Source organism: Cuculus canorus, chromosome 24, assembly GCF_017976375.1.
Source record: "Cuculus canorus isolate bCucCan1 chromosome 24, bCucCan1.pri, whole genome shotgun sequence".
Classification (NCBI taxonomy): Eukaryota; Metazoa; Chordata; class Aves; order Cuculiformes; family Cuculidae; genus Cuculus; species Cuculus canorus.
In genome coordinates, this window is record NC_071424.1 from 5,983,221 (window position 1) to 6,002,342 (window position 19,122).

General features: G+C 63.1%; 4 protein-coding genes across 11 annotated transcripts; 3 read left to right on the top strand and 1 right to left on the bottom strand.

Moving 5' to 3' along the window:
- Window positions 1–9: 9 nt before the first annotated feature.
- Window positions 10–2,060, bottom strand: TMEM167B (transmembrane protein 167B). Of its 2 annotated transcripts, XM_054087703.1 has the most exons (3): window positions 1,920–2,060; window positions 697–828; window positions 10–609 (listed from the first exon to the last, which is right to left on the bottom strand). In XM_054087703.1, exons 1-3 carry the CDS (start codon window positions 1,927–1,929, stop codon window positions 527–529), a joined length of 225 nt encoding a protein of 74 aa, XP_053943678.1. In that variant the 5' UTR covers window positions 1,930–2,060; the 3' UTR covers window positions 10–526. The 2 variants fall into 2 exon arrangements, with proteins under 2 accessions (XP_053943678.1, XP_053943677.1); XM_054087702.1 differs by lacking the exon at window positions 1,920–2,060 and having other exon boundaries at window positions 697–1,013.
- Window positions 2,061–4,750: 2,690 nt separating this feature from the next.
- Window positions 4,751–5,971, top strand: LOC104062315 (protein FAM107B-like). The gene is made up of 3 exons (XM_009564359.2): window positions 4,751–4,863; window positions 4,962–5,100; window positions 5,858–5,971. The coding sequence occupies exons 1-3, from the start codon at window positions 4,751–4,753 to the stop codon at window positions 5,969–5,971; spliced, it is 366 nt and encodes a 121-aa protein (XP_009562654.2).
- Window positions 4,969–9,070, top strand: GPR25 (G protein-coupled receptor 25). Of its 4 annotated transcripts, XM_054087961.1 has the most exons (3): window positions 5,049–5,100; window positions 5,926–7,501; window positions 7,609–9,070. In XM_054087961.1, exons 2-3 carry the CDS (start codon window positions 6,653–6,655, stop codon window positions 7,993–7,995), a joined length of 1,236 nt encoding a protein of 411 aa, XP_053943936.1. In that variant the 5' UTR covers window positions 5,049–5,100; window positions 5,926–6,652; the 3' UTR covers window positions 7,996–9,070. The 4 variants fall into 4 exon arrangements, with proteins under 4 accessions (XP_053943937.1, XP_053943935.1, XP_053943936.1 ...); XM_054087962.1 differs by having other exon boundaries at window positions 4,969–5,100; window positions 6,670–9,070; XM_054087960.1 differs by having other exon boundaries at window positions 4,992–5,100; window positions 6,624–9,070.
- A 1,646-nt stretch (window positions 9,071–10,716) lies between these two features.
- On the top strand, window positions 10,717–18,186 carry INAVA (innate immunity activator). 4 transcript variants are annotated; one of them, XM_054087957.1, is made up of 9 exons: window positions 10,717–10,861; window positions 11,026–11,472; window positions 12,370–12,494; window positions 12,577–12,696; window positions 13,130–13,361; window positions 14,462–14,515; window positions 14,606–15,005; window positions 16,035–16,611; window positions 17,625–18,186. In XM_054087957.1, exons 2-9 carry the CDS (start codon window positions 11,349–11,351, stop codon window positions 17,715–17,717), a joined length of 1,725 nt encoding a protein of 574 aa, XP_053943932.1. In that variant the 5' UTR covers window positions 10,717–10,861; window positions 11,026–11,348; the 3' UTR covers window positions 17,718–18,186. The 4 variants fall into 4 exon arrangements, with proteins under 4 accessions (XP_053943932.1, XP_053943931.1, XP_053943929.1 ...); XM_054087956.1 differs by having other exon boundaries at window positions 10,800–10,861; window positions 11,413–11,472; window positions 17,625–18,183; XM_054087955.1 differs by lacking the exon at window positions 10,717–10,861 and adding an exon at window positions 10,961–10,994 and having other exon boundaries at window positions 11,413–11,472; window positions 17,625–18,184.
- Window positions 18,187–19,122: the final 936 nt, after the last annotated feature.

A 19,122-nucleotide genomic window follows, 5' to 3' on the forward strand; every position in this document is an offset into this window, starting at 1 on the left:
AGCCAGTGCTGCCACACGGGAGCCTCCCCTTTATTTGCACGTTGTGGTCCCACATTTACAATCCACAGGGTCTGAATCCCGTAGTTTCCGTCGGGGGACCCCCACCCTCCTGGTGAGGGGCAGCCGTGCAGCCCCCCGTCCCCCTGCGCCACATGAGGCCGTGGTCCCACCAGGACACAGTGTTTGGTGTCAGGAGAAGGTGCTCACAGGGCACGGCCGGATCTCCTTGCACGCTGTGGGGCTGGCACGCAGAGCCCCTCGCCACAGACCCCACTGCTGCCAGCTGAGAGGTGCCCAAGCGGCTCCCACCGCGGCGTGTCCAGGCGATGGCTCGCCATGTGGGGCAGGGGCGCGGCTGGCAGTGGCACCGGGGTCTTGTTGACACTGGGGTCACTGGCCGTCGGTACCGGTGTCTCCAGCTCTCAGCACTGGGGTCTCTGGCCGTCGGCACCAGAGTCTCGTTGACACTGGTGTCTGCAGCTCTCCGCACCGGGGTCTCTGGCTGCCAGCGTCACTCCTGGCACAGTCACTTCAGCACCAGGACATAGAATGCCATGAGGACACAGGACACAGCGACAGCGACGTGCAGGCGAGTGCCGATGACGGCGGCTGCAGGTCAGGGGCAGAGAGAGGTGAGTCTAGGGGGCCTGTGGGGAGTCCCCCACATCCCCAGACCCCACCCGCGCCCCCACTCACCTTTGTAGAAGACGCCCCAGAGGCCGCGCTTCTCGGAGAGCAGCCAGGCGCGCAGGCGTGGCACCTTGCGCAGGTGGGCGCAGGTGCAGACCAGCAGCAGAGCGAAGGCCAGCAGCCCGTCCAGAGAATACACTGCGGGGGCATCAGGGGGTGGCCACAGGCCCCCAAGGACCCTGAACGCCCCAGGGACCCCCATGGCGTCCCAGTGCACCCCAAAAGGGCCCCAGCCCCAACGGGGAACACAAGGGACATGCCAGACCTGTTGCAAGGGGACTCCAGCCTCAGCTGCCTCCAATGGACACCCCTGTCCCCCCACTCCCCAAAGGAGATCCCAACCCCAGCCCCCCACAAAGAACCTTCCCAGCCTCAGCACCCTACAAAGCCTCTCCCTTCTGCCAAGAGACACCCCAGCCTCCAAGTGACCCCCCCAAGAGGATCCCAGCCCCAAGCCCCCAGGCGACACCAGACCCCCACCCCCCTACACGCCCTGCAAGAGAACCCCCCCGGCCTCCCAGCACAGCCCCCAAGGGGACCTCAGCTCCCCCAAAGGACCCCAGCTCGGGGAACCCGGCCCCCAGCTCCCTCCCTAAATGGACACCGGCCTCTGAGCCCGTCTCAAGAGGACTCCAGCCCCCCAAAGGGGATTACAACCCCCCCCAGCCCCCAGCCCCCTCAAGAGGACCCCAGCCTCTCCCTAAGAGCCCCAATCTCACAGCTTCCCCAGAGGGACCCCAGCCCTCGGCTCTAATGACCCCTAGACTTCCAGCTCCCCCTAAACCGGACCCCAGCCCTTCCAGAAGCCTCCGATCCCCCCTCTAAAGGGACCCCAGCCCCCCCATTGGAGGCTCCGTACCCCCAGAGATCCCACCCCCCAAGGGGACCCCATTCCCCCAGTCTCCTCCCCCAGAAGTCTCAACCCCCCTTCCATGGGACCCCAACACCCCCAGCCCCCCCCCAGGGGGGCCCAACCCCGGCCCTAACAACCCCCCAGACTCCCAGCCCCCTCCAAAGGCGACCCCAACCCTTCAGTGAACCCCGATCCCCTGCTCAGAGGCCCCCAAGGGGATCCCAGCCCCCAGCCTCCCACCCCGCCCAGAGACCCCAGCCTCCCTGAGGCCCCAGCCCCCTCCATGGGACCCCCATCCCCTGCTAAAGGCTCCCCGAGGCCCCAGCCCCCTCCATGGGACCCGCAGCCCCCCCAGGCCCCCCTCGATCCCCCTCACCGTTGGTCATGGCGGCGGCCTCCGCCCCCCGCCGCCAGCGCGGCGCCGGACCCGCAGGCACGAGCAGCCGATGGCCGAGCGCGAGGCAGGGAGAGAGCCCGGGCAGGCGGCCTCAATCGAGCCCCGACTGGGGAGCGGCAGGATCGGCTGCTGCGCGCCCCGGCGGCTGCGCTGATCCCGGGGCGCCCAGTCCCTGTGCCCGTCTGCCCAGTAACACCCCAGGGTTCCCGGTCCCCGTCCCCGTCTGCCCAGTAACACCTCAGGGTTCCCAGTCCCCATCCCAGTCCTCCCAGTAACCTCCCAGCGTGCCCAGGAACCAGCACTGCATCTAGTCCTCCCAGTAAACCCCCAATGCATCCAGGCCTCAGTGACCCCGAGCCTCCCCAGTAACCTCCAAGTGCACCCAGTCCCCATTCCAGTCCTCCCAGTAGCCCCTCAGTGCACCCAGTCCCCATCCCAGGCCCCAGTGACCCCAAGTCCTCCCAGTAACTCCCATTCTCCTCATAATCTTCCCCTCACTCTGAGTACCCAGGCCCCATCCCTGCTCTTCCAGTAACCCAGGCCCCCAGTAATCCAAGATTCCCCGATAACCCCCAGTGCACCCAGTATCCCAGTCCCTCCAGTAACCTTCAATGCCCCAGTAACTCTGTGTGCCTCCTAGTCCCCCTCCCAGTGTCCCCCAGAAGCCCTGTCTCCAAGCTGACCCCCAGGGCACCCAGTAACTCCCAGCGCCCCCAAGACCCCCATAATCCAGTGGGACCAGTGCCCCCAGCAGATCCCAGTGCCCTCAGCGGGACCAGTGCCCTCGGTGGAACCAGTATCCCCACTAGACCCCAGTGAGACTAGTGTTCCCGGCAGATTCCAGTGCCCCCAGTGAGACCAATAACCCCAGTGTGACTGGTATCCCCAGCAGACCCCAGTGCCCCCAGCAGATCCCAGTGCTCCCAGTGGGACCAGTAACCCCAGCAGATATCTGTGTTCCCAGTAAGACCAGTACTCCTAGTGAGACCAGTGTCCCCAGCAGCATCCAGTGCTCCCAGTGAGACCAGTGCCCCCAGCAGCCCCCAGTGCTCCCAGTGAGACCAGTGTCCCCAGGAGCCCCCAGTACTCCCAGTAAGACCAGTGTCCCCAGCAGCCCCCAGTGCCCACCGTGTATCCCCGCGGGCACGGTGCCACCAGTGCTGGACACGTGTCCCCATGTCCCTCGGCCGTGCCAGCGCTAATCCCAGGGCTTAATGGCTTTTGCTGACCAGAGCGGGGCTGCCGTCACCGTCCCGGTCCCCGGTGGGGCGCATGGGGCCCTCGGTGGGGCTCAGTGCAGCTGGCACGTGTCCCCCCGCGGCGCGTGGACGGGGCGCACGGGCAGCGGGACCATGGGACTGTTGCAAAGCAGGAGGGTGAGTGGTGGCAGCCGAGCTGCCTGGGGCATGGGGACCCCTCCAGACCTGGGCTGGACCCCCTCGTCTGCCGTGCTGGGGGTGGGAGGGGACAGATGGCACCCCAAGACCTGTCCCCGGGTACCACATGGGTGCTGGCTGGCTCCATGCTACCCCCAGTGCTCAGCCTGGGGATACCTTGCCATCTTTAGGTTCCAGAGTTAACGGGGAAAATCCGTTCTCCTTTCCCTCCCTTGCACCCAGCCAGCCCTGAGCTCCCGCGGGACACCAAGGGTGACAGCCATGGAGGGACAGAGGATGTCCAGCCGAACCCATGGCTGTGCCCCCTCCTATGCTGGGGATGGGGGTGAGGAGCAGGCGGTGTCCCCTGCCGTGTCCCCAGCCCAGGGAGGACCCTGAGCCAGGGACTGAGTGTCCCACTGTGACCCTGCTCTTTGCCTTCACCAGGGGGACGACAGAGCCCCAAGGAGCAGCGCCATGCTGGGTGGGTGCTGGGTGGGGATGGAGGGGATGGGGGACACCACGGGTGATTGGGACTTGGGGGGCGTGGGGACTGCAGGAGTGATGAGGACCTGGAGGGGATGGGGACTTGTGGGGGATGGAGATGCTGTGGGTGATGGGGGGGCCAGGGACAGTGGGGACCCCAGGGATGATGGGCACCTGGAGGTGATGGGGTCCTGGGGGTGATGAGGACTTCGGGGTGATGGGGACCTGGAGGTGATGGGGTTCTGGGGGTGATGAGGACGTCGGGGTGATGGGGACCTGGAGGTGATGGGGTCCTGGGGGTGATGGGGTCCTGGAGGTGATGGGTAGCCTAGGGGTGATGTGGAACTGAGGGTGATAGGGACACTCTTGTGAGGACCTGGGGTTGACGAGGATGCCAAGGACAATTGGGACCTGGGGATGATGGGCATCCAATAGGTGGTGGGGACTTTAGGGATAAGGAGGACCCCAAGGGATGATGGGAGAACACAAAGACCATTGGGTGGCCTGAGGACAGGGATGCTTGGAGATGGGGATCCTGGAGGGTGCCAGGTGCTGGGTGACCTTGTGAGAGGACCCTGGGCAGTGACAGCAGGAGACACCCATGCTGGGGGATGTGGGGACTGGTGTCCAGGGTCTTGCCCTGTGCTGGCAAGTGGCTCTGGGTGAGGGAGCTGCGCAGCATCACCCCAGCCCCTAGTGACCATGTCCCAGGCTGTCCCATCCCTCATGGTGATCCAGTCCCCCAAAGACCCTGTCCCAAGTGATCCTCTCCGACCCATGACCCCTGTCCCTGGTGACCCATCCTCTGGCGACCCATACCCTGGTGACCCATTCCTTGGTGACCCATTCCTTGGTGACCCTTTTCTTGGTGACCCCATCCGCTGCTGATCCCCGCTGATCCCTGCTACCCCTCCAGAGGATGATGGGAGTCATGTCCTCTCCCCGGACATGGCCACTGATGGCCACAGGGGCCTCATCCAGCCCAGGAAAGTGCCAAACCCAATGCGGGAGTCCCGGAGCCACCGGGAGCTGCACCGGGAGCTGCTCTTCAGCCACAGCAGGTGAGTAGGGATGGGACCCAGGGCATGGAATGGAATGGTCCCCAGCTGGGTGGCCAGGTGAGGTAGTCCTATTGGAGTTCATCCATCTGTCCCCGCAGGGGTATCCTGCCCCGGCACAGGGCTGAGCTCCCACGGGTGCTGGAGGGCCGGCGTCTCAGGCAGCTGAGGGAGGAGATGCAAGGACCCCCCTCCAACCTGGAGCAGCAGCTGAGGGAACGCCACCAGAGGCTTGAGGAGGTTTGTGCTGTTCCTCTGTCCCCATACGTCTGTCACAGCCCTCCATCACTGCATCCAGCCCAGCCCTTCTGCCTTCATCTCCCCGTTATCCATCCATCCATCCATCCATCCACCCATCCATCCAACCATCCAGTTGTCCATCCACCCTTCCATGCATCTGGCCATGCATCAACCCATCCATCCTTGCATCCATCCTCCCATCCATTCATCCAACCTCTCTTGAACCCCATCCATTCCTTGTTGCCCCACAGATTTGGGCGTGATTTAGGGATGCCACACCAAGGGGACAGCTGGGAGAGTCCAGGTCATGGGGACAGTTGGGTGATGGCTGTTGGGACAGTTGGGTTGAGGAATGGCCGAGGGATGCTTGACTTGGAGGGGTGGCAAAGGGAGACTGCATTTAAGAAATGGGTCAAGAGATGGTCAAGGGCAACCAGGTTGTGGGGATGGCTGAGGGAGCCTGGGTTGGTGGACACTCAGGTCAGAAGGTGGCTGGGTGATGGAATGGCTGAGGGAACCCAGGATTGATGGGACACCCAGGTCAGGAGATGGCCAGGCTGTGAGGATGTCTGAGGGAGCCTAGGCCAAGTCAGAAGACGGCCAGGTGGTGGGGGTGGCTGGAGGAGATGGGACACTCAGGTCAGAAGATGGAGGTAGCTGATGGAGCCCAGGTCAGGAGACGGGTGAGTGATGGGGGCAGCCAAGGGGACCCAACCTGGGACCCATGGCCACCCCTCCCACCCCACCGTGGCCACAGCACGAGCGGGAGACAGCAGCGGGGCCTGATCCAGATCCTCGCCCTGAGTTCTTGCTGGTGCGGGACAGACTGAGGAAGATGAACCTGGTGGAGCCGGGCGCCCAGCAGACGTGAGCAGGACCTGGCCTGGCAGAGCACGTGCTTCTCCCCCGGGACCCCCGTGCCAGCGCACCGGGCACCATCATCCCAGCGCATCCCGGCGCTGGGAACGGTGTCTGGCACCGTCATTTTTGGAGAGCTCGTGGTCAGAGGCGGCCGTGGTGCTGCTGCCTCGGTGTCCCCAGAGCGGTGAGAACCAACGTGCCAGGGCTGGAATGAGCTGGCAGAGGTGGGGGTGGCGTGGGGCCACGGCAGGCAACGCTCTCACCCCAACCGGCACCTGCTCCGGCACTCTCTGACACCAAAAAGTCAAGAAAATAAAGGTTTTCATCTGGTTTTCTTAGTGCAAATGTGCTGGGGACAGTGATGGGGTGGCATTAGCTTGGGTTGATGTTGCGTGGTGGGGATGGAGGGCAACCACGGTCACAGAGCTGCAGGGCAGATTGGTGGCCGGTGGCTCGATTTGGCGGCAATCCCACCAGCGCAGATGCAGGTTGGTGTCTATCCAAGGCCTTCAGCCATCACCTGGTGGCACAGAGCCTCCCTTCACACCCCCGATCTTCCTCTCCCCCCTCTTTTTTTTGGGTGTTTCTTTCTTCTCATTGTGTTTTTTAGTTCTGTTTCCAAAATTAAACGCGTTTCACCTCCTGCCCCTTCCACCCCACAGCCCTTGCCTTGTTGGAAAGGAAGTGCAAGATGCTGTTTTTCAGCAGATCTCACATCAACAACACAACTGCCGGGCGCGGCCAGCACCACCCCGGGCACCAAGGAGGGCACCCGGCCACCGCCATGGCTCCTGAGGAGCTCTCCGGCTCAGCTGACTACGATTATCCACTGGTGACCAACATGACGGTGAACCAGGAGGTCTTCTCCAGGTGGGAGGTCATCTTCACCACCATCTTCATCCCCATCCTCTACTCCTTCATCTTCCTCCTTGGCCTCATGGGGAACCTCTTTGTCATCGTGCTGATGGCCAAGAGGAGGGGGAACAAGAGGATGGTGGACACCTTTGTGCTGAACCTGGCGGTGGCTGATGTCATCTTCATCTGCACTTTGCCCTTCTGGGTGGCGGCGGGAGCACGGGGGAACCGCTGGCCACTTGGCGAAGGGCTCTGCAAGGTGAGCAGCTATGCCATCGCAGTCAACCGCTGCTCCAGCATCCTCTTCCTCACCGCCCTCAGCATGGAGCGCTACCTGGTCATCAAGAAGGTGCTGGACACCAAGATGATGGGTTCACAGAGGCATATCCGCATCACGTGCGGCATCATCTGGGCAGCATCACTCCTCCTGGGTGCCCCGTCCCTGGTGTACCGGCGGCTAGATGGGGATGACTGCTGGGATGAAGATGGAGAGGACTTCAGTCTGGCCATGGTCTTCCTCACTTTCCTCCTGCCCTTGGGAGTCATCTCCTTCTGCTACTGCTCCATCTACTGTCGGCTCCAGCGCCATGTCCGTCTGGGCAGGGGCATCCGGCGTTCCCACCGTGCCATTGTCACTATCGTCGCAGCCTTCCTCTGCTCCTGGTTGCCCCTCAACACCTGCAAGGTGCTGCTCTTCTTCCTCGCCAAGGGTACGCTGGTCCTGTCCCAGGGGCAGGAGGTGGCCTTGAGGTGGGTGGTGGCCGGCAGCACCTGCTTGGCCTTCGTTAACAGCTGCGTCAACCCCCTGGTCTACGCCCTGATGGATGGACGCTGCCGTCCCCGATGTCCCCGCGCTCCGGGGACAGGTCCCGGTGCAACTGTCCCTTCTTCCACCACGGACTCCAGCCTCCTCTTTGGTGTCCGGATCTGGATCAAGCCACCCCCCGGCCCCCGGCGCAGGAGCGGGACCCAGCTCCGGGCGGCACCGGGGGTCCCACGGGACCACCTCGGAGAGAGTCCCCAACCCTGCTCCCCAGCGTCCCCAGGTGCCACCCCAGACCCTGCTGTCCCACCTGGTCCCTAGCCATAATCCAGGTCCAACTTGTGATCCCCAAGGGAGCTGCCACCCTGCACTCTCCCTGCAGCCTCAGTGCAGGCAGGATCCGGCCCCCAGGATAAAACCATCACCCCCCCCAGGATGCTCTGCACAAGGCACTGCTTCCGGAGTAGGAGCATGGCTTTAATTCCAATTTAATCCCAATTAATACAGATTTACCCTTATCACTAACTGTATATTTCAGTCTCGGAGCCTGAAATGCCGCCGGGGGAAAGGGGGGGTACTTACTGCCTGGGGCACTGCCAGCAGCTCTGCCCGGTGTGGACACACACTGAGAAAAAAAACCCTTTATTTCTCCAAATCTGCCTTTTTTTCTCTGAACCGGCCCCCTTTATTTGCACTGTTGGGGTTCCTGTTGTGTCATCTCCTCTTGTGCTGCTGGGCAAGGGGGATGCATAAAAGACCCCCCCTAAAAATCACGCAGGGGGTTGGGGGCATCGGGGACCTGTGGGTGGAGGGGAAGGTGTGGGGCAGTTTGGGGCAGGGCAGTGCTGCCTGCAGTCCTGCCTGCATCTGCTTGGGGCTGGCTCTGCTGCTGCATCTCCCCTGCCTGCATCCTCACCTGCACCCTCAACTGCATCCTCACCTGCACCCTGCTCTGCACTTGCCCTGTTTGCAGTGCTTCCTGCTTGTACCCTGCCTGCATCTCCCATGCATCTCTCCTGCCCGTAGCCTGCACCTTGCCTGCACCCTTGGTCTGTTTCTCCCCTGCTTGCACCCTGCCTGCATCTCTCCCACCTGCACCTCTGCGGTCTACACGCTTGCTGTGCCTGTCCCTCCTGCAGACCTTTTTCTGCACATCTCCTGCCTGCACCCTGCCCTGCACCTGCCCTGCCTGCAGCGCTTTCAGCCTGTTCCTTACCTGCATCCTCACCTGCACCTCTCTTTCCTGCACCCTGCTCTGCACCCTGCTCTGCACCTGCCCTGCTTGCAGTGCTTCCTGCTTGCACTCTGCCTGTGTCTCACCTGCATCTCCTCTGCCTGCATTCTGCACCTTGACTGCACCCTTGGTCTGCACCTGCCCTGCTTGCAGCATTTTCTGCCTGCTCCCTGCCTGCACCTCTCCTGCGTACACCCCTGCCTGCATCTCACCCACCTGCACCTCTGCGGTGTGCACGCTTGCAGTGCCTGTCCCTCCTGCAGACCTTTTCCTGCACATCTCCTGCCTGCACCCTGCCCTGCACCTGCCCTGCCTGCACCTCTCTTTCCTGCACCCTGCCTGCATCCTCACCTGCACCTCTCTTTCCTGCATCCTGCCTGCATCCTCACCTGCACCTCTCTTTCCTGCACCCTGCCCTGCACCTGCCCTGCTTGCAGCCCTTCCCACCCGTTCCCTGCCTGCATCTCACCCACCTGCATGTCTGCTGCCTGCATGCTCGCAGCTGCTCTCCTGCCTGCCCGCCGCCTGCACGCTGCCCTCTGTCCTGGTCCCGTGGGGGCTGAGACACACTTTCCACCACCTGCCGCTTGTCAGCGGTGCAGGATGTGGCCAACTCGCCCACGTCTGCCACCCTGATTCATCTTGCACTGCACCGGTGGCCGCAGCAGGCTGTTCCCACGGCATGGCACAGCCCTGGCACAGCCCCGCTCTGCCCCTCGCCCATCCCCTGCTGCCTGGGGACATGACAGGGATGGGGACCGGGACAAGGACAGCCTCAGCTCCCGGCAGATCTCTGCTCCGGGGAAGGGACAGTGGTGGCAGTGCCAGGGCAGCATCGCCCACCTGGGCTGGGTCCATGCCCATCCCCGGTGCTGTGGGGACACCAGCATTGGGACATGTCCCCGACATGGGCTGTGGTCCCTGCACTAAGCCTGGCCCCGAGTGGCACCGGGGACGGCGCCTCCACCCAGCAATGTGACGTGGTGTGACCCGCTGTGCCACGCTGTGCGCGAGGTACGGCATCGCGGGGCAGGATGTGTTATGCCACACCGTACCATAGCACGGATCAAACACCTCCGTCAGGACAATCCCTGTTTTCAGTACACGATGGGGGATGATGGGATTGAGAGCAGCCCTGAGGAGAAGGACTTGGGGTGCTGGGGGAGGAAAAGCTCAACATGAGGCGGCAATGTGTGCTCGCAGCCCAGAAACCAACCGTGTCCGGGGCTGCATCCAAAGCAGCGTGGCCAGCAGGGAGGGAGGGGATTCTGCCCCTCTGTTCCTCTCTTGTGAGACCTCATCTGGAGTGTTGTGTCCAGTTCTGGAATCACCAACATAAGAAGGAGATGGAGCTGTTGGAATGGGCCCAGAGAAGTCTACAAGGATGATCGAAGGGCTGGAGCACCTTCCCTATGGGGACAGGCTGAGAGAGTTGGGTTTGTTAGGTCTGGAGAAGAGAAGGCTCTGGGGGGGCCTTACAGTGACCTTCCAGTACCTGAAGGGGCTCCAGGAAAGCTGGAGAGGGGCTGTTCATAAAGGCTTGTGGGGACGGGACAAGGGGGAACGGGTACAAACTGGAGAGGGGCAGAGTTAGGCTTGATATAAGGAAGAACTCTTCACCATGAGGGTGGGGAGGCCCTGGCCCAGGGTGCCCAGGGACATTGTGGCTGCCCCATCCCTGGAGGGGTTCCAGGCCAGGTTGGATGAGGCTTGGAGCCCCTGATCCAGTGGGAGGTGTCCCTGCCCATGGCAGGGGTTGGAACTGGATGATCTTTAAGGTCCCTTCCAACCCAAACTATCCTATGATTCCATGCCATACCATGCTCTCCATGCCCTCCATGCCACCGCAGTCTGCTTTGCCAGGCCATCCTCGCCGTGCTGATTCCCGTGGTGGTGGGGTGGAGGCCATGCGCGTGGGGCGTTGCGGGCGCGGGTTCTGCCGGCGGCTTGGGAAGGTGTTGCTCACCCGCTCCTCCCCTTCTCCTCAAGTCCCAGCACGTCCCTGTGTCCCGGGCGCAGCAGAGCCGGCAGCGGTGGCGAGCACCCAGGTAAGGCTTGGGCCCTCAGCTTCACCATGGGCTCCAGCCCCTTCCCCTTCCTTGCCTCAGTTTCCCCAGTGGGACGAGGAGCGGCGTAGGGAAACTGAGGCACAGTGAGGGTGAATGCAACGCAAATCCAGGGGTGAGTAACCCCCTCCTTTCATCTCCCCAAGAGCAGAGGGGTCTCAGGGGTGCTGTGTGGGACCCGCATTCCCGGCACCAGCAGCCGCTCCCACCTTGGGAGCCGCCTCCAGCCCAGACGGAAAAGAAATCAAAACTGGGAGAGGCGCCCAGTGAAACCAAGCGAGGCGGGAGAGAGGCTCCCCCACCCCGACCACCTTTGCCCCCGGGAGGGGTCCCATCCAGCAGCCCCGGCTGCCACACACGTGTGCGCACACCTTTGTTTATTGTAGGACCTACAAGGAGGCAGGGAAAGCAAACACGGCCTCACCTTCCTGCTCCTGCTGCCATTGCTGTGGCCGGGAAGGACGAGGCGATGCTGGGGGTTGGGAGGGGTGGGGGGGCACCCATGGGTGCTGTCTCCCCGCTGTTGCCCATAGGGTTCCGGCTCGGCATGGGGGAGGTGAGCGACACCGACAGCGGGATCACGCTGCACTCAGGTAAGTGCTGGGGGGGCGATGGTCTTGGGGCGCCCCTGTCCCTCACGTGTGCTCTTACAGCCAGACCCCCCCCCCCAAGCTGAGAATGGGGCACTTCGGTGCATGGAAGACACGCAAAAGCTCCTTAAAGGGGGGGACGGGGGGGTTTCTCCAGTTCTGGGGGGACCCAAGAGCAGTGGGGGGGGCATTGAGCTGGGTTTGACTCAGCTGAGTTCCGCTCAGGGATGGCTGAGTCAGGGCAAAACCCTCCCTTTGTCCTGTCCCCCCCACCTTGCTGCTCCGGGAAATCTCGGCTAGGGGAGTGTGAGCACCCATGGGTGCTGCTGCAGGGGGTGCGGGGAAGGGCTCGTGACTGATTTTGCCTGCTCTGGGGTTGGCGGAAGCTGAGGCAGGGAGGCCTGGGGAAACTGAGGCAGGGAGGCTGGGCGAAAGCGAGGCAGGGAGGCTGGGGGAAACTGAGGCAGGGAGGCTGGGGGAAAGCGAGGCAGGGAGGCTGGGGGAAACTGAGGCAGGGAGGCTGGGGGAAAGCGAGGCAGGGAGGCTGGGGGAAACTGAGGCAGGGAGGCTGGGGAAACAGACAGAAAGGCTGGGGGAAACTGGGACAAGGAGGTTGGGGGAAACTGAGGCAGAAAGGCTGGGGGAAACTGGGACAGGGAGGTTGGGGGAAACTGGGACAGGGAGGTTGGGGGAAACTGAGGCAGAAAGGCTGGGGGAAACTGGGACAAGGAGGTTGGGGGAAACTGAGGCAAGGAGGCTGAGGGAAGCTGAGGTGGAAAGGCTCGGGGAAACTGGGGCAAGGAGGCTGGGGGAAACTGAGTCAGGGAGGCTGGGGGTGGGGAATGGGGCAGTCTGAGTGCATCTCAGCAGACGTCCGCCTGTCCATCCATCCGTCCCCAGGCCCCGACAGCCCAGTGTCGCCCCTGAAGGAGCGGGCGCAGGCGGGGCGCCGGCAGCAGCAGGCATTGGAGGCCCAGCTGGAGGGCTGCGTGCAGGAGCTGCGGCGGCTCTGCCTGCGTGAGGCGGTGAGTGGGGCCGGAGGGACCCCCTGCCAGAACCCCCTCCCTTCCCCACGACAGTGGCTCAGTGTCCCTGTGCTGTCCCCAGGAGCTGACAGGGACGCTGCCCCGCGAGTACCCCCTGAAAGCTGGCGAGAAGCCCCCCAAGGTCCGACGCAGGATTGGAGCTGCCTTCAAGCTGGATGAGACCCTTGTCCTGCGCGGGGCGGTGAGAGGCTCCCTGGGGTGCAAGCAGGGGGGGTGGGGGTGTCCCTGGGGTGGGCGGTGGGGAACCCTCCATCCCATCCCAGAGCTGTGGAAGATGTCCAAGCATCCCCGAGAGGTGCCACCATCCCATGGGATTGGTGCTGCCTTCAAGCTGGATGAGACCCTCATCCTGCATGGACAGGCGAGGGACTCCCTGGGGTGTAAGCAGTGGGGCAGCAGTGGGGACCCCTCTCCATCCCACCCCATCCCATCCCACCCCATCCCATCCCATCCCATCCCAGAGCCATGGAAGATGTCCAAGCGTCACCCAGAGATGGCACCATTCCCATCCCATGGGAGAACTCCGTAGCCCCCCTCGTTATGTGAAGCCTTCGTTGGGGTGCAAGTGTGGCGATAGTGGTTGGGTGCCGAGTGTGTCCCCCCTCCGTCCCCAGGACCCGCTCAGCACCCTGGAGCGGGACCTGGCGCTGCAGCTGCAGATCGCCAAGGCCGCCCGGCGCCTCTGCCGCGAGGAGAACATCAGCAAGCGGCTCCGCAAGCGCCGGCAGACGGCAGCCCTGCTGGAGGAGCAGAAGTTGAAGGACCTGGAGAACATCCTCAACCAGCGACGGCTCTTGGCTGGCCGACGGCCTTTGTCTGCTGGCGGTGGAATCGGTGCTGCCGATGGTGAGCCCCTCATGCCCTCCGTGTGCCCCCCATGAGCCCCCTGGCTGGGGGTGCCTTGTTTGGGGGATGCTGGAGGTCAGGGAGGCAGAAATGGGTGCAGCTTTTTTGGGTGTCCTTGGTATATTCACCCCAATTCCTCATCCCTTGATGCAAGCACCCCCCCCTGCCCTTGGATGCACCCCAATACACCGTTCCCAGTGCAGGCACCCCAATTCCCCATCCCCAGTGGGTGCATCCCCCTGGACGCCCCCCCCGAAATGCCATCCCTGGTGCGTGCACCCCAGTCTGCTCTCCCTGTGAATGCACCCCACTGCCTCTAGCCCTGGTGGGAGCACCCTGATATGCTCTCCCCATTTGGGGTGAACACCCCCCAGTTCTTCATCCCTCTTGAATGCATCTTCATGAGTGCACCCTGACATGGAATTCCCAATGAATGCACCCTGATATTTCATCCCTGCTGACTGCACTGAGACACACGAGTCCTGATGATTGCACCCCCCTGACTGCACCCTAATACCTCATCCCTAAGGACTTGCATCCTTGTTAGTGCACCCCAAGACTTCATCCTCCGTGCATGCACCCACTCCTTGCTCTATGCACCCCACGAATGCACCCCAAGACTTCCCCGCTACTGAGTGCACCCCACGACTGCTCCCCGATCCACCATCCCCAGCGAGTGCATCCTAAAGGCTGGCAGGATACGGCCCCGGTTGCCACATCCCTGTGCCGGTGTTGAGCCCCCACCAGCCTCAGCGTGTGCCTCGACTTCAGCTCCATCCCTGCCTCCCTCCCAGGGCTCCATCACCCCCAGGGAGATGGTGGTGCTGGCTCCCTCCCACCTGGTGCCCCCAAACCTGCCCGGCACCCCTCCTTCCTCCTGGCCTGGGCAGGCTGGGAGCTGCCTGCAGCACCGGCAACACAGCTTGGCAAAGCCGGCCTGGCCGGTACCGCCACCGTCCCAGAGCGTGTCGGGACAGGCGGTGTGGGAGAAGGAGAGCGGAGGCCTCTGGGGACGCGTTGGGTGGCGGCGGGTGCTGTGGGAGCATTTTGGCACCCATCGGCAGCACCGGCACTGTTCTCACCCATCCGCTGCCCCACAGAGCTCAGCGCCTCTGATGAGAGCTCCCTGTCGGACACCATCCTGCTGGAGGAGGGTAAGGGGGATGCCAGGGACCTTGGAGGGCGGGGGGCATTGGGTGCCCCTCTTGTGTCCTCTCCATCCCAACCTTCCATCTCTGCCGCAGAGGAGACACGTCTGCTGGGACCTGCCACCCTGCGGGGGTCCCCATCGCCCGAGGAGCCCACCGAGGCGGAGGAGTCGGGGTCCTCCCCAGCTCCCTCCAGCCCCTGGAAGGAGACCAGCCTTGACAGACCCTACGAGAAGGGGAAAAAAACCACCATAGACATCGGGGATGGGGAAACCCAGGGCTCTCGGTGCTACCCCGGGTCCCCACCAGCCATCCTCCCTGTCCCCTCGGTCCCCGGCAGCCCTGACCCTGCAGCCAAGCTGGTACACAGGATGGAGGACGTCCCTCCCTACCGCTTCGTCCCCATCAGGACTCTGGTGCTGTGCCGGCAGGCAGGCTCCAGTGCTCCCAGCACCCCGGAGCCATCAGGCCGGCGGGGACAGTCCCAGTCCCTGAGGTATGTTCTGTGCACGCGGAGGGGGGACGAGGGCTTCTGCAAGGCAGGATGGAGGTAACACTATGGGGAGAAAGACGGAGCTAACCTCATGGGGAAGAGGGTGAAGATGACCCCATGGAGACAGAGCTAAATCCATGCAGAAGAGGATGAGAGTAACTCATGGGGAGGAGAACAGAGATAACCTTGTGGGGAGGAGGATAGAGATAACCTCATGGGGAAGAGGGTGAAGATGACCCCATGGAGACAGAACTAAATCCATGCAGAAGAGGATGAGAGTAACTCGTGGGGAAGAGGATAGAGATAACCCCGTGGAGGTGGTAGAGCTAAACTTGTGGGGAGGAGGATGGACATAACCTCATGGAGATGATGGAGCTACACTTCTGGGGAGGAGGATGGAGCTAATCAATCACCGAGGAGGGGCATAACCCCATGGGAGGAGGATGAAGGAGTTGAACCCATAGGGAGGAGGTTGGAGGTGACTCCATGAGGAGAAGGATAAAGATATCCTCATGGGGAGGATGGAGCTAAAGCTGTGGGGAAGAAGCTCTAGATAATCCCACAGGGGGAGAGATGGTGCCGCCCTGTGGAGAGGGAGGAGCTGACCCCATGGAGAGGAGATCAGAGATAATGCCAAGGGAAGGATGGAGCTAAAGCCACGAGGAAGAGAACAGAGATAATCCTGCAGGGAGGATGGGGACAATCCGTGGGGAGGAGGTTTGAGCTACCCCTGTGTCCAGGATTGGCGTATATCCATGGGGAGCAGGATGGAGCTAATCCTATGGGGAGGATGGAGCTAAACCCTGGGAGGAGGAGGCTGGATAAACCCATGGGAGGAGGATGGCCCTAACCCTGTGGAGATGATGGAGCTCTCACTGTGGGGAGGTTGGAGCCAACCCCACGGGGAGGAGGCTGGAGCTGACCCCGTTGGCACGCTGCACCCATGGGGTGCTCAGCCCTCACCCTCCCATTGCGCCCTGACTTTTGGGCGGGTGGCGAGGAGAAGGGTCACCAGAGCCCTCCCCCCCGCAGGGTGGAATCGTGCTGGCAGCCTGGCGAGCCACGTGGCCGCAGCGCCGTACCCCGCCGGCGCCCCACGTACTACACGGTGACGGTGCCCACCTCCTGCATCCCGACCCCTGGCCCCACATGCTGCTCTGGCTCCGATGACAGCATCTCCGATCTCTCCAGCGTCTCCCACGCCACCTCCCCGGGCAGCAGCAGCCCCGACGTCTCCTTCCTGCGCCCCTCAGTCCTACCACCTCTCGTCGAACCCGGTTATTACCAGCGGGGTGCCCACCGGTTCCTGCCACCCTCCGGCCCTCCGGCTTTCCTCTACGAGCAGGATCTGGCCCCTCTGCGCTACCAACGCCTGGTGCCCTCGCACAGCCGCATCGTGCGCACGCCCTCGCTCAAGGACTACGCGCCGGTGGGCAGCCGGGGGATCTCCAAGGCGACTGTGACCGAGGAACTCAAGTCATGGCACCAGCGCGCCCAGCTGCGGGGTGCCCGTCCCCACTCCCTCGACCGGCAAGGTGCCTTTCGAGGACCCCGTGGTGGCACCACCAGGGACGTGACCGTCCCTCGTGGAGTCCTGGTGAGGGCTCAGGTAAGGCATGGGGTCCAGCTGGTGTGGGGACATCAGGGTGTTGGGGACACTACAATGTGCGTCCCCATGCAGGGACCCCCTGGGTGCTGCCCTGGGGGGTGACTGGAGTTGTCACCCTGAGGTGGTTCAGTTATGGGTGGCTCTGGTGGGGTCCCATGAGGATCCCCAGAGCAGGAGTGGGGTTCTGAGGGGGTCCATGGGGAAGAATTGTTGTCCCATGGGTGTCCAGGTTCCATGAATGTCCCTGGGACAGGACTATGGTCTCAGAAGGGTCCTGGGGACAGGACCAAGATCTCTTTGAAGGTCCCTATGGGCAAGTCCAGGGTCCCACAGGCCAAGCCTGGGGTCCCACAAGGTTCCCTGAGGCAGGAGAAAGATCCCTTTGGGCAGGACCAGGGTCCTGAGTGGGTCCCAGGGGGAGGATTGGGGTCCTGAGGGGACTGTGGGAAGGAGAGCTGGGGTCTCATGAGGGTCCGCTGGGGCCAAAACTGGGCAGGTCCCTGGAACAGGACAGGTGAAGGTCCTACTGGGACAGGTCTAGGGTCCCAGAAGGGTCCCTTGGGCAGGACTGCAATCCAGAGATGGTCCCACAACCAGGACTGGGGTCTTGCAGGGTCTTGGGCCCAGGACCACAGACCCACAAGGTCCCTTGAAGCAGGTCTGGGACCTTCTGGAGGTCCCTCTAGGTAGGTCCAGGGTTCTATCACTAGGTGCCACGCAGGTCCCTGGGGCAGCACTGGGGTCCCCTGTGCAGGGGTGTCCCTACAGACATTTTGGGGTCCAGATCGCCCCCCCTTCACCTGGGATATCTTGCTGGGATGGGTGCATGCAGTAGCCTGGTGCCCCAGCATGGTGTCCCGGGATGGCTGCACCCTTGGCACAAACACGGCCCATGCTGAGCAAGCTGGGACCTGCAGCCGTGCCCCCACAAACACCCCACCCCCGTGTCCCCAAGGGATGTGCCGTGGTGTGAAGGGTGATGGTGGCACCCATGGGTTCCTTCTTCCACGCAGGTGCCCCAGCTCCACGTCCTGCGGCACTCGGCGAACGGCGTGCCCGTGCAGGTCTACGTGCCTGAGAACGGCGAGATCATCACACAGGTGTAAGCACGGACACCCCCCTCCACCCCGGGGGGGTACAGCCTGGCTGGCCCAGGGACAGGGGGGCCCGGGCCGTCCCCCCATCCCGCCATTCCTGGTGTTGGGGACACAAGTGGGAGGTGCAGCCGCCCTCCCAGCACCCCTGGGGTGCGCAGGGCTGGGATGGGGTGGCTGGGGCTGGTCCCCCCCATCCCCTCACTGACACTGTGACCCCAATGCTGACGGTGTCACTGTGACCCCAACACTGATGGTGCCACCATAACCCAGGTGCTGATGGTGTCACCGTGACCCTGATATTGATGGTGTCACTGTGACCCCAACACTGATAGTGTCACTGGGACCCCAATACTGGTGGTGTTGCCACTGTCCTCACTTTGGGTCTCTAATAAATGTGGTTGTTGGGGTGCTCCTGTCCTTGCCATCCCCTTGGGATGCGTCACCTCTGTCTCCAGCCCTGTCCCCCACCAGGTCCCCCATCCCCTGGAGCTGGTGATGGGTTGGCATTGCCAGGATCTGGCCCTGATGGGGTCTGGCTGTGCCTCTGGGGGATCGGGGACAGTGGTGGGGTGACCCGCATGCCGAGGGGGTCCCCAGGTCCAGGTGACCCCGGCACCAAGTGAGGAGGGTGAGGGTGGGGGTGCTGGGAAAGGAGTCCAGGAGAAGGGAAGGGGTGGAGGGAAGGGGGGGGACACAGGGGGGGAACACGGGGATGGGGCAGAGCAGGGGTGCAGAGGGGGTGGAGAGGAAGGGTGCAGCAGAAGAGGGGCGAGGACAGATGGAGAGATGGGGTGCAGGGGGAATAAGGGGTGCATGAAAGGAGAATGGGTGTAGGGGAAGGATGGGATAGGAGAAGGGGTGCTCGGAGGGAAATGATGGGGAGCGGGGGGGCAGGGATGAGGTGCAAGGGAAGGGGTGCTGGGGCTGTGAAAAGTGGGGGGGCAGGGTAGGGATGCAGGGATGGGGAAAGAAAGGGGTGCAGGGGTGCAAGGATGAGTGAAGGGATGTGATGTGCTACAGGGGAACGGGTGCAAGGAAAAGGGATGGGGTGCAGGGGCAGGAGAAGGGGAAATAACGGGGTCCAGGGAGGGGTGCAAGGGTGAGTGAATGGATGGGGTGTGGGGCAGGGGGAATAAGGGGTGCAGGGGAGGGAGATGATGGGGAGCAGGGGAGCAGGGAAAGGATGGGGTGCAGGGAGAGGGGAATAGTGGGTGTAAGGATGAGCAAAAGGATGGAGTGCAGGGGGGAGAAGGGGAAATAAGGGGAGAGGTACAGCAGGAGGGGTGCAAGGGTGAGTGGATGGATGGGATAAAGGAGGAGAGGGAATAAGGGGTTCGGGGCTGGGAAGGGGTATGCAGGGCTGGGATAAGGGATGCTGGGAAGGGATAGGATGGGGAGCGGGGGGGTCAGGGAA